This window comes from Erpetoichthys calabaricus, chromosome 17 (genome assembly GCF_900747795.2).
Source record: "Erpetoichthys calabaricus chromosome 17, fErpCal1.3, whole genome shotgun sequence".
NCBI lineage: Eukaryota > Metazoa > Chordata > Cladistia > Polypteriformes > Polypteridae > Erpetoichthys > Erpetoichthys calabaricus.
Window position 1 is genome coordinate 7,049,380 of NC_041410.2, and position 17,707 is coordinate 7,067,086.

The window sequence follows — 17,707 nt, forward strand, 5'->3', positions numbered from 1 at the left end:
GTGTTTCCTATTCCCTTTCCCCCCAGTTGCTGAATGCCCCCCCGAGTATGATAGACAGCACGGGTTCAATTTGGCCACCCACAGGGCTGCATGGCAAGTGCACTTCCCGGTTCCTCAGGTGCTGCCAGGGGGCGCTGCCAGGAGAGGAGTCCCCCCCCCCTTTTTTTTTTTTTTTAATGGTGGGTCCGACTACTTTCTGGATGTTATGTTCTGTCACTGGAAGTCCACCATAAAAGAGACCACCTAACCTGACCTCGCCTCACTCAAGGAGGTGGACAGACATCATTGGGGGGCAGTGGAGAAGCTGTGGTTTTGGAAGTAAACCTGTAAAGCCACAGCTTTGAGTCAAAGGGCTTCTGAACCGGAGGGGGGGGCAGGTTTCTGTGCAGTTGGGGGCTCTGAGACCCCCCTCCCAGTGGCCCCACCCAGAACTGTTAAGGTTTTTTTTTTGTTTTTTCTAGACGCCTGCTGTGTAGCCATTACAGTGTCGTTCTGCCAGTTAGTCGGGGGGGTGCAGCGTGCGTCCCACCAGGTGCCAGGAATTCATTTGTCCTGTCACACAGCTGCTGGAGTTCGGCCACATGACCTCGGGGGTAGTGTGGCCAACTGCCGCTGTCACTGCATTCGTCTCGGTGACGGCGCTGGCTGCTGCTGTCATGGTCCCAGTGACACAACCTTGATACGTGTCCACCGTGCCAGTCCTGGGCACCGTAACTCTCTGTCTGCCCTGTTACAACATCAGCCCTTCAGGCGTCGGCATTGACTTTCACGGCCCCTCGTGTGCTCGAGGGTCCTCTTCAGTGAAGTGGCTGTTGTGCCCACCGGTGCCAGGATAAGCTGGAGTGACCCTGAAGTGGATTAAGTGACGCTGAGAGTGCTGTGGCGTGGCATCAAAGAAATCTGATATGGCATGGGGGGCTTGAGGGGCACATCTGAGGCAATGGTATTTAATCCTGTCTGGAAAATGTCACTGTCTTGGTCACCTGACTATTTCTGTTTCACTTTAGTGGGTTTTTGTGGTTAATTCACAGATATTTTTGTATCATTTGCTTAAAGGTCGTGATAAATTACTGCTTGGCATGGTGCCAGTCTAAGTATTAAACAAAAAGAGAGCATTGGACTGGATTTTTATTACATAATGTCTCTCTGTCTCTCTCTCTCTGCCTATTTTATTGTCATTTCTTGTCATCGGTTCTGTTCCTCACTTTCCATTGCTCACACAGTGCCATCTCCAGGACTGGCACTCCATAAGTGCCCACTTGTGTTGTCACGGGTCTCCCCCCAGGACGCTCGCCTTCTCGCGCTCTCAAGAGGGGGCTCTGCCTACACTCGCAGTCACAGCATATGATTGTCATCGTCTGCCATCGGTTTTTCTTTGCAGGGTCCGTCGTCCTCCTCCTCACAGCGGCTGTGCTGTCTGCTGGCCGAGTCTCCGAGAGCTCGGTGGTGACGTGAGTATCGGGTGGGGTGGCAACCGGGCCCCTCTGTTCAGGACGGTCACCATTGTCACTGCTGCCTTCTACTCGCTCTGGCAGATCCAGGGACACTTTGTACCCACATGTGCTGTCTGTGTGTGTCATGAACTTAATGGGCCATCGCAGACCACGGCAGCACTGGACAAAACATCCAGTCCCCAAAAAGCCCCTCTCGTTACATTAGGGTACCATATGAGGGCTCCAGAAGCCCACCACCATAAAACGGCACAAGCAGTTTTTTCTTTTCTTCTCCCTCTTTTTCTGTCTCCTCCTTCTTCTTCTTCTTCTCCTCCTCATCTCCAGGAGACTGCTGTCCTCCTACACGTTCAGGTCAGGCAGAGAGCCCCCCTTTGTCAAGCCGGACCAGGGGGCTCTTCCAGTGCAACAGTATGGCCTCTGTGAAGCACATTCATCTCAGGCAGGACCTCGCCAGGGCTGACCTGTGGGAGGTCCATATAGGACCACCTGCTCTACTGGGGGGCTACATGGTGCCTGGCAGGAAAAGGAGCAACCACCATCCTGGTGGAGATGCCCATCTGTCTCCATAGTGCCCATCTCTAATGGTTTTGAAATTGGAATGTTAAGCGTCTTGTGTGTTTCTGACCACCCATTATAAAGACCACCTGGCTGGGTAAGGGAGTAGCCAGGATGAATGTCCGTCCATGACAGGGTACATGCGTCTTACTTGTATAGCACCTTTCCCATTCTAAAAGTACTTATGTGTGTGTATAAAAATATATGTGGTCATTAGGGGGCGTCTCAGCAGTCTCAGCAGGAGTGTTGGACTCCGACCCCCTTGAATGAGGAGAGGAGACCCCGGTTATGCTGAACCCGGCAGTACTTCTGGTGCCACAACACTGAATGGAGGAGTCACTTCTGGGTGAGGCGGAAACTCCAGAAAATATGGTGAGCCGCGGCCTGCAGCTCCCTCTGGGGGGGCACCCAGCAGGGCTGTCTAATGGGACTACAATTCCCAGTAGGCCCTGCAGGTGTGTGCATGGGTGTGTTGGCCCAGGGTCTCGGCCACCTACTTGTATTGGGGAAGCCTACGGTTCTGAAAAGCTGGCCATCCATTTTATAGTCCCATCCAGGAAAGGGACTGCCGTCCATCCCTCCTGAAACACCAGTCCACTGTCGCCTCCCATTTCAGTGTACACACCGAGCTGTGCTGCCTGCCTGCCTGTCTTGGGTGGGTTGAAGTCGAAGTAATCAGTGCAGACCTCAGTGTTCACATTTGCAGTGCTCCCTGTATTTCTTAATAAGTGTAGTAATAAAGTGCATTGCGTTTGTTATTCCAACAGATGGCGCATGACAAACATCTGTAGTAATAAAATGCATTTGTCATTCCAACAGATGACTCATGACACACATCTATTAATAAAATGCATTGCGTTTGTCATTCCAACAGCACATCACAAACATCTGTAGTAATAAAATATATTTGTCATTCCAACAGATGGCGCATGACAAACATCTGTAGTAATAAAATGCATTTGTCATTCCAACAGATGACTCATGACACACATCTATTAATAAAATGCATTGCGTTTGTCATTCCAACAGCTCATCACAAACATCTGTAGTAATAAAATATATTTGTCATTCCAACAGATGGCGCATGACAAACATCTGTAGTAATAAAATGCATTTGTCATTCCAACAGATGACTCATGACACACATCTATTAATAAAATGCATTGCGTTTGTCATTCCAACAGCACATCACAAACATCTGTAGTAATAAAGTGTATTTGTCATTCCAACAGATGGCGCATGACAAACATCTGTATTAATAAAATGCATTACGTTTGTCATTCCAACTGATGGCACATGGCAAACATCTGTATTAATAAAGTGCCTTACTACAAATGTTTGTGATGCGCCATCTATTGGAACGACAAATGCATTTTATTACTACAGATGTCTGTGAAGTGCCATCTGTTGGAATGACAAACGCAATGCATTTTATTAATAGATGTGTGTCATGAGTCATCTGTTGGAATGACAAATGCATTTTATTACTACAGATGTCTGTGAAGTGCCATCTGTTGGAATGGCAAATGCAATGCACTTTATTACTACAGATGTTTGGCATGCGCCATCTGTTGGAATGACAAACGCATTTTATTACTACAAATGTTTGTCATGCGCCATCTGTTGGAATGACAGAGACCTAGAAGCCGGACAGACACACAGATACACAGACATTTGTCCTTTTATTAAGGTGGGTACCTGGAAATGCATACGGTGTGTCTTATGTAGAGTTGTTTGTGTGTGTGTGTGTGTGTATATATGTTACATGCTATAAATACTCTTAATTTATTTTTAGTATTTCATTTTTGCCAGCTGTTTTGAGGAGACAGGCAAGTAAGAATTTCATTATTTTGAGTACACAACAATAAAGTTGATCTCCGAGTGTGGCAGGACATTCGTTTCCTTAACGTTGTGGTTCTTTCGTAAAGTTTTTTTTTCCCCCTCATAATCCAATTTTGCCTTTATTGTGACTTTGAGACCCAGAATTGTCATCCCAATGGTGGCCCCCACCCCCCTGGAGGTCTGCAGATGCGGGTTGTAACGGAGGGACGACATTTGCTAAAGCTGCCCGCAGCGCCCCATCATGAGACCCTCCACACACCGTTGAGTCCCGTTGTGATTCACAGCTTCGCCAGACCCAAATTCAGACGACACGCGTCCCGACGTCCATAGTTAAAGTAGCTGGGGGGGGGGCGGGGGTCCCGTCTTCTACCCCTTGGCTGTACGGAGTCTGAGCCCTGTGCTGCTCCCCTGCCCTCAGACCCGCCGCTAGTGAATTTATATGCAGTACGCTTGTTACTCGCTGTTATGTTATTATTTATTTATTACTATTGTGCCCGGCTGGGACGCCTGTATAATGGATGGGCCTGGGGGAGAGAGAAAGTGTCTTCAGGGCTTCATCACCCCCAGGAGGATCGAGGGCAGCCCCCCCTGCAGGGCATGCTGGGAGCTGCAGTTTGCTTACAGCTCTGTTGGGTGCTGCCAGGGGGTGCTGTAGATCACCAGACACATGGAGCACTTCAGGGTGCCCTATAAAGGGTGCCAACTACCGTTACTCCGGGTGTCAGAGTTGGGAGGAGGTGGACGAAGAGGAGTGGAGGGAGAGAGAGAGGAAGGGGCGCTGTATTGTACTGTGGGGAACGAGACAAAAGTGTTTCCCACACCTGAACAAGCGTGTCGTGTGTGTGCTGAACTTGTGCCCTGTGAGTGTCGTGCCCAGGGTCTGGGGAGCTGTACGCCCCCCCGGTGTCCACACTGACTATTTCAAATGGTTCCTATCTCTGTATAATAAGAGTGTTGTCAGTCTTTACCTGTTGTGAAGACCCCCGGGGGGCACACAGCACCCCGGACACCCGACACAATAGTCCCAGGTGCAAATCTCTGCACACTGACGTTTATTATTTACATGGGGATGCCCACTCCCTCGCTGCCCACAGGAAGGCACAATGCAGCATGGCACTTTTTTTCTTCTTCTTCTTCCTCCTCATCGTCGTCTCCCTCTCTTCTTTGCCTCCACAGGTGCTCCGTCCACCTCCTCCCGTCTCTGTGAGGGGCTCATTGTTGGGGTGGACTGGAGTCGCTCCCAGGAGTGGCACAAGTCCCAAAGTAGGCCTCTGCAGCTCCCCCTGCTGGCATTCATGGAACCCAACAGGGCCGAGCTGACAAACAGGGAGTCCCATACGGCCCTGTGGGCATCTGTGTCGCCGTGGTAACCTGGGGGTGGGGGGGGGGCGGCCGCCAAGTAGCCCTTCGTAAGCCATCTCCCCCTGTCCTTCCATCACGGAGGCGTCTTGGCCGGGTAGTGGCACACCGTCTTGTCTTGTGTTTCTGTGTGTGTTGCACTGCGGTGGTCCTGGTGAGTGTTATTTTGTGTCACCGTGTGCTGCAATATGACACTTGGCTGGTGTGACCCTGAAGCCACTTGTCTGATGCTGGCCTTCTAGTCCGAGGTGACAGGATCTCACTTTTGATGCCCCCGTTCCCAGCAGGGTCACCCTTAGACGTCGTTTAGATGTTCAGATCCGCTGGCTAAGTGGCCCCTCACGAGTGCGCAGGACCGATATGCGCTGGCATGTGGGCACCGGGCAGAGGCTCGGGCTGCTGGACGCGGCTCTCTCTGCACATTCTGGCTGGGATATTGCTTTTGACACCTCGGCTGTTAAACCAGCGCCCCCCCCTTCCACCCCCCGTTGTGCTCACAGGTCACCACCACGACTTGTTCCTCTTCTCTACACACTTCCACTTTTCTTCTGCGGTTACGCAGCCGCGTCTCTCAAGAGGCCCACACCTTTCAAGTCCGGTTTCATTGTCCCAAGAGGGGAAGTGTGACGAGTCAGCAGTGACGTAACACCAGCCGGGAAACGAGGCACTAAATGCGATACGTCTGGGGTGACATTCGGTGACACACAAAGATGAAGCCCACGTGCGTTTAGACCCGCCGGCCGCTCAGCCCCTGGGTGGAGTCCATTGGATGTGAAGATGCAGGGGCTTCCAAAAGACAGAAGTGTTGGTGGAGGCCAGCAGGGGGCGCTGACCCTCAGTTCTGAATGGGGATCCCGATGCCACCGTCCTTCAGATGTGACATAAAACTGTGGGTCCTGACTCTCTGTGGCAGTAGGGGGGGATCCCAATGTCCTGGCCAAATTGTCCACCACAGCCTGGTCATGCTGACCCCCTAATTGCCCCTGTCTCTGTCATGGGGACACAGTTGAAAACTTAAGGGTAAATTTCGCACAAACGTTAAGAAGTTTTTCTTTACACAGAGGGTGATAGACCAAGTAGTGTGGTGGTCAGTCAGACTTTAGGGACCCTGAAAACTCGACTTGATGTTTTATTGGAAGGAATAAGTGGACAGGACTGGTGATCTATGGTGGGCTGAATGGCCTGATCTCGATGTTCTGATGATCTGCAGATGAAGTGTTATTTACGTGGACGCACCACGCCGACCGTTCCATACTCGTTCACCGATTCTGTTGTCTCTCGCGTTCTTCCTCACTTTCTATTCTTTGTTCGTATTGTTGTTGTTTTTTTTTAATTTAAGTATTCTTTCAGATTTCTTTATTTTGTGTTTGGCTGTCGTCTTTGTGTTTTATGGGCGGAGCCCCTTCCCCAAGAGGCGGGGCCGCCGTGATGTCACTGCAGAGGGACCCGCCCACTTCCTTTTAGATTCAGTCTGTGGAGTCGGGTCTGTTAGCTCAGCGGCTCTCAAGTGGAGGGTCATGACGTACATTTGGGGGGGGATCAGAGCAGCAGAAAGTCCAGTCGTTCTCAGGGTCTCCCAAGTGATTGGATTGAATGACTTGAATGGCTGTAGACCCCGAAGCCCCCCAAGGTAAAGATGTGCTTGAGGAGCTTTCTGTGTAAAGTGGCCCTGACCATAAGCAGCCGCACTCGTCATCATGGCCTCTTCACCATATAAGCCAACTCGGGACCTTCTGGCATTTGCACCAGGAATTTCATTGAGTCTTTGAGTAGGAATGAAGGCGTCATCACGGCTAAGAGACGGAGGGGTGTGTGTGTGTGTGTCTGTGTGTGCGTGTGTGTCTGTGTGTGTCTGTGTGTGTGTGTGTGTGTGTGTCTGTGCGCATGTGTGTGTCTGTGTGCGCGTGTCTGTGTGTGTGTGTGTGTCTGTGTCTGTGTGTGCGTGTGCGTGTCTGTGTGTGTGTCTGTGTCTGTGTGTGTGTGTCTGTGTCTGTGTGTGTGTGTGTGTCTGTGTGTGTGTGTGTGTGTGTGTCTGTGTGTGTGTGTCTGTGTCTGTGTCTGTGTGTGTGTGTGTGTGTCTGTGTCTGTGTGTGTGTGTGTGTGTCTGTGTCTGTGTGCGCGTGTCTCTCTGTGTGTGTGTCTGTGTGTGTGTGTGTGTGTCTGTGTGTGTGTGTGTGTGTGTCTGTGTCTGTGCGCATGTGTGTGTCTGTGTGCGCGTGTCTGTGTGTCTGTGTGCATCTGTGTGTCTGTGTCTCTGTGTGTGAGTGTGTGTGTGGGTGTGTGTGTGTCTGTGTGTGCATCTGTGTGTGTGTCTCTGTGTGTGTGTGTGTGTGTGTGTGTGTGTGCGCGCGTGCGCGAGCGAGCGAGCGTGGGTGTGTGTGTGTGTGCACGTGCGTGTGTCTGTGTATGCATCTGTGTGTCTGTATCTCTGTGTGTGTGTGTGTGTGTGTGTGTGTGTGTGCGTGCGCGCGCGAGCGTGGGTGTGTGTGTGTGTGTGTCTGTGTATGCATCTGTCTGTCTGTGTCTCTGTGTGTGAGTGTGTGTGTGGGTGCGTCTGTGTGTGTGTGTGTGTGTGTGTGTGTGTTTGTGTGTGTGTGTGTGTGTGTGTGTGTGCTCTGCTTTTTAATTATCACATTTATTTTTGACGATGAAATTTCATTCCCTTTGGGCCCTGAAGAGCTTTTAAAAAACGTCCCTCATACCTGCCTGGGTGCCACTTGTGGTGTTAGCCGGGGGATTACGAATATATAACATGCTATACTGCCACAGGCACAATTAGGGGGGCAGAATTTGGTTAATCAGTAGTACATCGGATTGTGATTTTGATGTGGACGCCCAGTTAAACCGAAACTTGCAAGTAGACCTGACCAGTTCAGTATAACATGAACGTGGTATGTGGGTTATTATATAGCGCCTTTCCTGTCTGTCAGTTATGTAATGCTCTCAGTATGGAGTTCATGTTCTGTCTTTTGTATTGCATGATCTGCTTCTCTATTATATAGCGCCTTTCCTGTCTCAGCCTCTTGTTTTTTTTATCCATTACTAGCTGTCCCCCCGCAGCTTTGCCCACGTAGTAGTGAAGCAGGACAAACTTTAAGAATCAATAAAAAATGTAATTCTGGCCAAGCGCAAGGTTGGTACACTCTAACGTCAGATGTTGGCACTGTTTCCGATCGTGTTCAACTGTGACGGGAGAGCATCCCCTGCATGGGGAGAAGAGCACAAAGCCGTGATAACTCTGCCAATGAGCAGGTACCCTCTAAAACACACGGAGCTCTGATCGCTCACTCAAAAATGTCAAACGTTACTCCTTAACAATCTCTGGATGATAAAGTCTGCTGAACAAACAGGCATCACTAGCCTTAGTAGAGGCGAGGTGCGCTCCAACACGTGGCGAGAGGTAGACTGAGTCGAACGGAGGCTGGCATGGGAGTGTGGAGGCCCCACCCAGCTCCCCACACCTGAGGTCCCGCCTCCCCCTCCCCTCGGCCCACAGCCTCTCTCTCGGATTCGTGCGAATCGCTAGCTAAGCAGAGGCAAGGTGCGCTCCAACACATGGCGACTCGAATGGGCTACAAAATGGACAAAGCAGCACAGGAGAAAGTCCAGAGGAGAGCAATGAGGCTGATTCAGGACTACGGGGGATGAAACTGAATGTCAGTAAATGTAAAGTACGACACGCAGGAAGTCAGAATGTGAGGTCAGAATACACAATGAGAGGTCTGATGAGTTGGGAGGAAAGATCAGAAGAGCTGAACCTTCTCAGTTTAAGCAAAAGGAGCTGAAGAGGAGACCTGATGTGTGGAGTACAAGTCCTATTAATGCTTTATAACACACAGGTGAGGCCTCATCTGGAGTCCTGGGTGCAGTTTTGGTCTCCGGGGATAATAAAAGACAAAGCAGCACAGGAGAAAGTCCAGAGAAGAGCAACAAGGCTGATTCAGGGCTACAGCGATGAGCTATAAAGATTAAAAGAGCTGAGCCTTTAAAGGAGATGAAGAGGAGACCCGACTGAAGTGTTTAAAATGATGAAGGGAATCAGTCCGGTGGATCGAGACGGTGACTTTAAAATCAGCGCATCAAGAACATGAGGACACAGCTGGACACTTGTGAAGGGGAAATTTCACAGAAACGTCAGGAAGTTTTTCTTTACACAGAGAACAATAGACAACTGGAATAAGCGACCAAGTAGTGTGGTGGACAGGAGGACTTTAGGGACATTGAAAACTCGACTTGATGTTTTTCTGGAAGAAATAAGTGAATGGGACTGGCGAGCTTTGCAGGGCTGGATGGCCCGTCCTCGTCTCGATCGTTCTCATGTTCTAATTATCTGTTCTTATGAAACATCCTTCAGACTTCAGCGACGTTTCCTGCCACTGCAAGGTGGCGTGCGCCTTGTGTGGGCGACCACCCTGGAGCTTGTATAGTGTTGGTCTGCAGAACAAGAAGGAAGAAGCAAATTTGGAGATGAGCAGTCTGATGATGACGGCCGTGTCCAGAATCGAGGTTTCATTCCAACCGTTTTCTTAATCAGAAGCTGATGGTTGTTGTTAATTTATTTCGTTATTTAATTACAGGGCTTGTTGGTACTCTCATTTGAGCACAGCAGGACGCCCCGTCAAAATGTTTAGTGGACCTGAGTAGATCGACACTACTGAGACCTTCACCTTTCATTATTTTCTGATGGACACGATGGGTTAGCTGGTCGTGTGTTGGCTTGTTTTGTATCTCATTATTGTTTCTAATTAATGAATGAAAGAAACAGTTAAGGGATTTGAGCCTTAAATAGCAAGTCTGTTAAAATGAGGGGGAAAAAGTAATTCATGAGCAGCAAAAACTGGTGACTAATCATTAATACAACACCGTTATTACAGTGTACAGCCTGACATCACACAAGGAGTGCTGCGGTGGGCTTTGTCCCTGACTGAGCTCAGCGCCTGACTGTTCGGCCCCACATACGTTTTCAGACTTGTTTCTTCAAGTTGTTACTCGTGTCCGGCTCTCTTCTTACATTCGAGCCCAGTTATCGCTGATGTGCTTCCTTGGCGGCTTTTCAAACTGGTTGGGATTTGCGGGGGTCCAGGCTTTGGTGGTGGTCTGCGGTTAACTTCCAGCCGTGAGCTCTGCCTGAGGGGTGTCGTGTGATTCCTCGACCCCCTGCAGGCCCACATTCCTGCGTGACGTCCTCCTCGCTCTCACTTTGGCTTTGTCGCTTCCAAGCTTTTCTGTTTACGGCGAGGTGACGCGTTCACATTCCTAGCACTGGAAGTGCCTTCTCACGTGACTGGATTTGTAGAGGAGCAGGGGGTAGTGGGGGGGGCACCAGTGACTTTTTGGTATGAACGTTGCATTTAGAAAGTAAAAGAAGCCAAATGCCAAATGCATCTGTATAAATGAAGATGGATTATGATTTAGCGCAGAAGGCGTTGTTCTGTTTTGCTTCCATTTGCTGCCTTTTATGACGTGGTGTTGCTTTATTAACCGAAATTACAGGAATACGAGTCCTGACGTGATGGTCAGATGAGCCCACCGTCCTAGGACAACCCGTAAAAAAGTGTGGTGAATAGCGGGGAAATCCTGCACTGCAAAGGCTCCACCCACAGGACTGACTCAAACCATCTGGGGTGAGTCTACTGACATGATAGGCTCCACCCACAGGGCCGCCCCCACCCACAGGATTGACTCCACCCATAGGACCAGCTCCACCCACATGACTGACTTCACCCATTGGGCCAGCTCCATCCACAGGACTGACTCCACCCATACAGCCAGCTCCACCCACATAACTGGCTCCACCCACAGGATTCGCTCCACCTATAGCACCAGCTCCACCCACAGGACTGACTCAAACCATATGGGGTGAGTACTGACATGATAGGCTCCACTCACCCACCCACAGGATTGGCTCCACCCACATGACCGACTCCACCCATTGGGCCAGCTCCATCCACAGGACTGACTCCACCCATACAGCCAGCTCCACCCACATGATTGGCTCCACCCATAGGGCCAACTCCACCCACAGGACTGACTCAAACCATATGGGGTGAGTACCGACATGATAGGCTCCACCCACAGTGCCGCCCCCACCCACAGGATTGACTCCACCCACATGACTGACTCCACCCACAGGACTAGCTCCACCCACAGTACAGACTCAAACCTTATGGGGTGAGTACCAACATGATAGGCCCCACCCGCAGGATTGGCTCCACCCATAGGGCCAGCTCCACCCACAGGACTGAGTCCACCCATATGGGCAGACTCCACCCACAGGGCCAACCCCAGCGACATGACTAGCTCCAGCCACTGGGCCTTTTCCACCCACAGGATTGGCTCCACCCATATGGCCGTCTAAACCCTTAGAACTGGCTCCACCTATATGAACAGCTCCACCCATATGGCCATCTCCACCCACATGACTGTCTCCACCCACAGGACTGGCTCCACCCAAAGGAACAGCTCCACCCACAGGGCTGACCTCACCCACAGGGCTGGCTCCTAAAAGCCCCGCCCCCAATTCCTCCAGTCCGCGTGTTTTTAAACTGCCGATGGGCTTTCAGGGACAAAGCAAAAGCCACTGAACAAAAGAGATGACGCGGAGAGAAAATCAAAAGTCCAAATTGTGGTTAGCCCTTCAGGAGTTCAGTAGCACAAGATACCTGAAGCTTAATGATTAATGTGCACCTTGTAATGAGTGCAGTGACCGTGGAGACAGACAGACGCACACACATAGACCACCGCAGCTACTGAGCCCCACGTGTCTGCTGCGACATCTTTCTGCCATTTTAACTCCGGCGTCACCATGTCACTTAACAACAGTGCATTGAGTTTAGATGAGCGTTGTGGTCTCTGTGTATACGACGTGTTAAAACGCTGCGGCCATTTTGTCAAGCCGTGTTTGCATTTCTGATTAGGCAGCCATGTTACGGTTCTTTATTTATCCGTGTAGACATGCAGGCCGATGGTGAACGTCGTGCCGCCTTGTCCAGGCTTCACTGGTGTTGCTGGGCACATGTGTCGATTCGGGTGTTTTGAGTACTGAACTCCTGTGGTTCTCCGTTATCCCCTCTCTTAACAAGCATATCCCTTTTGACGGAGTGTGACGCGCCGTTACAGTTAGTTGCCAGTTCTTTCAAGCCCCCCGCTCTGAGACCACTCAAGTCGCAGTTTGAAAGGAGAGCCGTGATTGTCGCTCGCCGCGGCCTCCTCACCCTCCTCATCCTCAGTGGGGTTGGCTTGTGTGCCGTCCGTCAGCAGCCTTTGAGCTCGGGTTGGTTTTCCTTTCACCTTCTCTCGAGGGTCTCTGCCGTCATGCTCACACCTGACCTCTCCAGCTGGCTGCGCCGTCTATGCGATTTTTTTTTTTTTTTTTTTTGCTTTTGCCCCCCACCTTAATCTATTATCTGGGGGGTGGGAGGGGGGGGCAAAAGCTTTAGATTCGTCCAAAATTTCAATCGCCAGTTTTCGAGGGATCTCAATGCTTTAGGTTCTCCGGATACGAAAATCTCGATGATGGGTGTGTGCGCGTGTCGCAGTTTCTCGAGGACGGTCGAGAGCTAAAATGGCCGGACGGAAAAACGTCTTCCCGTATCTCTGCAATTCTTCTCGTTTAATTTCTGTCGCGATGAGCAGAAAGATCAGCGCCAGGACTGAAGTGTTACAGAACTCTGATTTCGGGTCAGTTGGCTCCTAGGGGCACAAAGCCTACTGACGCTCACATCTACATTTGTTTTTTTTGATTCTTCTTCCCTGGCATAACAGGCACGAGCTGTTAGACGTTACCTGGCAGCAGCCTCTCTGGCATGAATCCCCCCCTCGGGCGGCCGTCACCCCTCCCTTTTCACTCAACAGCAGCGAGCTGACTTGGCAGAGTGTTATGTGAGCGGCGGTCATCTTACTGTATAAGTGAGGCCTTCACAGCTCAGTGGGGGGCCGAGATGAATCTATGTGTAATGGACCAAAAAAAAAAAAAAAGGGTAGACCCCCCCAAGGGGCTTCAGAGAGCCACATCAGCGTGTATAGCGTGAGGGCCCAGGGCCTGTCATGGCCAGCCAGTGAGGTGTGGTGTGGTAAAGGGATGGCGTCGCTAATAAAATGTTAGCCCACCTAAAGGACCCACCCTGCCGTCGTTCATGCAACACACAAAAGAATAAGGAAGTGAAACCCTGGGATGTTCTTCTCTTGTCGTTTTTCCCAATGATGAGCAGAACTGGAAGATGAGCTCCCCCTGTAAGTCAAACCCCTCAAAAATCTGTACATACAGTCGTGTGAAAAAGTAGGTGCCCCCCATCAACGTATTTGTACCAAAGAGCAATAGATCTTCATGCAGGCCGTGCCGACAGACAGAGGTGACATCTTTGAAGTGAAGTGACTCAACTTTATTGTCACTGTAAAGGGGGGGTCGGAGCGCAGGGTCAGCCATTGTGCAGTGAGGACCCCCAGAGCAGTTTTACAAGTTAAGGGTTCTTGCTGAAGGGCCCAACAGAGTAGGATCCCTTATGGCAGTGATGGGATTCGAACTGGGAACCTTCTGGATACCCAAAAGATCAAACTGACATGCCGACTTCACTCTCGTACTCTAAACAGGTGCAGATTTGTCAAGTCCACCCTTCAATGTGTCACCACTTCGAATCCATAAAGTCCTAATCAGGTGTTGTAGATGAGGTGCCAATGATCAGAGCCTCCTTAGGGAGTGGGAAGGCGGACCCGAGTGCTGACGTCGGGGGGGGGTCTGCTGTTCTCTTCGCTAAGTGACGTGTGCCAGCATCTTAAAAGAGCCCTCCAGGTTGTGGAAGCCTAGGAGTCTGGCAGGGGATGTCAAAAGACCACCAAATTCTTTGAAATCAAGTAAAGTCCTCTGCAAGTGGCGTAAATTTCACACCACTGCTAATTTGGCCAGAACTGGGCTGCCTCACAAATTCTGGCCAGAAGCTGAACCTTTTATATTAACTCCAAATTTCATTGTGGGATCTGCAGGCACAACCTTTCCAACAGTTGGTGTCCAAGTGCCAGCATCTACAAACAGAGGTAAATGGTACACATGTGACCAGCATGGCGGCTGTGCCAGGAATGACTGCTTGCTGTCCACTGAGAACAGCAGAAGAGGACTTCAGTTTGCCATCTAGACGTCAAGGCAAAGACCAGGTCAGGGATGCTGGTGAGATGAATCAAAGACGACGTAACAGTAGACATGTGTGGAGCAAACTGTAGACAGACTTGCATTTCAGGGGAAGAGTCTCATGCCAGCTGTGAAGGGTGGTGGTGCTGGTGTTCTGGTTTGGAGTCGCTTTGCTGCCTCGGGGCCCGGGCAGTCATCGAGTCAACTAGGAATTGTGCTCAGCATCACAGTGAGTTTGTGCAAAAGTTGAAGTTGAGGTCAAAATGGGCCTTTCAACCCGATTATGATCCAAAGGACGTTGGCGAATCCACCAAGAAATGGAGGGCTGTGGACGGCGGGCCTGGTCAGAACCCTGATGTTGGAGCCGATTCAAATGCTGGCTGTGGCAGTGGATTTTGATTTTATTTTTGATTTAAACCCACAGGGTGCAGGGTCAGCCATTGTGCAGCGAGTGCCCCTGGATTCAGTTTTACAGGTTAAGGGTTCTTGCTGAAGTGCCCAACAGAGTAGGATCCCTCGCGGAAGTGATGGGACTTGAAGCGTCAACCTCCAGGACAGCAGTGGAGAGAAAACCCACAGGAACCTCCTGCAGCGGAAGGAATCTCCGAGGGAGTCGATGTCCGAGACTGGTGGGCAGTCACACACACAAGTCATTTCTGCCAATACCAGCCTCTGAGGCTAAGGGCGGGCTTAACCCCCCCAAATAGACCACCTATTGATGTGTTTGATTGAATCAAAGTTTCCTTCCCAGCACTTGCCTGTTTGCCCGTTCCAATACTCTGAAGAAAAGTTAACGACTTCCGTCGGGTGCATTTACTTTTTCACACGTGTTTGTGTGTGTGTGTGTGTCTCTGAAACTAAACAAACACATCCCACTAATGACACATACGGTACACGATATCATCTTATAGTTTAGCGTTACTCGGTCAATCATTGATCTTTACATCTGTAATCTAATTCTCGGTGTGTTTTGGCCACCACAGGATATCCTCCGAGCGGGTGACACCAATTTGGATGGCCAGCTGGATTTTCAGGAGTTTGTGGAGTACCTCGAGGAGCACGAGAAGAAGCTGAGATTGATGTTCCACAGCCTCGACAAGAACGACGATGGTGAGTATCAGAGGGGTGGAACGGCGTGCATGTCGCTCCACCCTGGAACTCGTTCGTTTGTAGGCCAACTTTGGGCGAGTTTGGGGTTTAAAGGAAGCTCTACCGTTCATATCCTCGGTTCTAGCTGAGGATTTAGCTTCTCCTCCGTGAAGGGTGTGGCGAGACTGACTTGGCTATCAAGACGGCTGAAAGCGGTGCCCCCGGAGAACACCTGAGTCAAGTCTTTGTCTGCCTGCTGTAGGTGAGATTGATGTGTCGGAGATCCTGCAGTCGCTCCAAGGTCTGGGGTTGTGTGTGTCCCAACAGCAGGCGGAGAAGATCTTGAAGAGGTGAGTGTTTCATTTGCATGCTTTGGCAGACGTTCGCGTTTATGGGTTGACCTTCTGCTGATTTACCTGTTTGTTCCTCCACATTACCAGTATGGACAAAGATGGGACAATGACTATCGACTGGAAGGAATGGAGGGATCACTTTCTCTTGAACCCTATCACAAACATGGAAGAGATTGCCTACTACTGGAAGCACTCGGTGGTGAGTAATGTTTAAGTTAGTGGTTTGCAATGTCATGAATACCTCATTTGCTGTGACCCCATGACCCCATTAGTGCAGAATCATCCAAGTGGCCTGACCCTAAAAACTTCTGTCCAGTCTGTGCAGTCTCCTCAGTTGTCTCTTCACGTAGTCATCAGTAAGTGGTGGACTCTTTATTGACCAGACCAGTTCAAGTGGTGGTATTTGTTGATGTAGTAGGTATGGTTTAGGGAGGGGGGGGGGGGCCTGGTTATTGGAAGAAGACAGTTATGGTGGTAGGAGGAGCAGTCTATTAAAAAACTTGGTCAGTGTGTTAGCCTTGCCTGCATTCCCTTCCAACAGCCAAGCCCTGGAGTCCTTGTGCCCAACACTGATGAGCAGTCCATTCTTAACATCTCCCATGTTGCTGAAGGGAGTTTGTTTTCTGCTTTAGCTCTGTAAGCTTGCTGATTTGTCGCCTGGTCACTTCCCATGCAGAAGAGGCTTGCTGTCCGTCTCTCCACTGGGGTTGTGTTCAGGTGTCCTGGACCGTCAGGGTAGATGTGACGCCCGGGGCTTCCATTCAGTGTTGGTTGCTGCCTTGTGCTGGTATTACTGGAGTAGTACACGATGCAATCAAACGTATTTCCGGGTGCTGGTGCAGGAGCGCTGTGAACAATTCTCAGTTACAATGCAGATGACACTAATGACTAAATACAGAACTGGTACGCAAAGATTTGTTAAAACGCACGGAGAACGGGGTGGAGACCGATTAAACATACGTGGAAAACAACAACATCTATCTTATCTATCTTACTAAACCAGTTAATATATGCACGGCAGACGCACCGAGGCGCATGCGTACTGCGGCCTTGGCGCCCGCCCCAGAGTCCAGAGTCAAACGCAGCGGCGTCCCAAAACGCGGCGGCTTCCCAGAGTCAGTAGGTGGTGCCCGAACACCACCACCTGTAAACTAGACTTGCTCTAATCCACTGTGCCCGTAATGTAGATCACATAACAGTCATTCAGTTTGGCGCCCGCCCCAGAGTCCAGAGTCAAACGCAGTGACTTCCCAAAACTAGGCGGCTTCCCAGAGTCAGTAGGTGGCGCCCAAATTACACAACGTAATGCGCCGTGGCGCACACCCCAGAGTCAAACGCAGTGGCTTCCCAAAACGCAGTGGCTTCCCAGAGTCAGTAGGTGGCGCCCAAACTACACAACCTGTACACTACACTTGCTCTAATCCACTGTGCCAGTAATATAGATCACATAACGGTCACAGACTCAAACCCAGTGGCTTCCCAGACTCAGTGAACACCACAACCTGTACACTAAACCTGCTGTGCTCCACTCTGCCAGCAGTCGGTGTCAGCAAAGGAAACGGAATCACGTCTCCACAAAACGAAACCGCTTTAGTACAGATATGCTTACGTAATTAAATGACATTTCCCCAGACGCACCCACCCTCCATTATATGTCATCCATCCAGATATCGGACAGAACAGAAACTGATTGCCAGTCTTGGATTTCCGATTCGTTAGCGAATCGCGGGCTTACTTGTCTATCCATTAATTAACAGAAGGACTTCATGCCAGTTGACAACGGAGAAGATTATAAAATCATAAAAGAGGAAGTCAAAAGTCCTGGAGAGCCCGGCCCACCCGCTCCTGGGACTCTGTGCTGGCCGTCCAATCAGATGAGAGAATCTTTCCATCCGATGATTCCAACGCTCCTTTATCCGAGATGAGAGCAGCCA

The 17,707-nt window shown here is 50.4% G+C and overlaps 1 protein-coding gene across 2 annotated transcripts in view; it reads left to right on the forward strand.

The window, feature by feature from the left end:
• The window catches only part of LOC114642620 (calcium-binding mitochondrial carrier protein SCaMC-3-like), a 71,746-nt gene that overhangs the window by 1,936 nt on the left and 52,103 nt on the right, over positions 1-17,707 (forward strand). The window contains exons 2-4 of one of the 2 annotated variants that reach the window (XM_051920701.1): positions 15,315-15,441; positions 15,683-15,770; positions 15,861-15,972. In XM_051920701.1, the coding sequence (XP_051776661.1) occupies positions 15,315-15,441; positions 15,683-15,770; positions 15,861-15,972 (327 nt within the window). Of the gene's footprint in view, positions 1-15,312; positions 15,442-15,565; positions 15,771-15,860; positions 15,973-17,707 lie in introns of those variants that run through there. The other variant, XM_051920702.1, reaches the window with a different exon arrangement.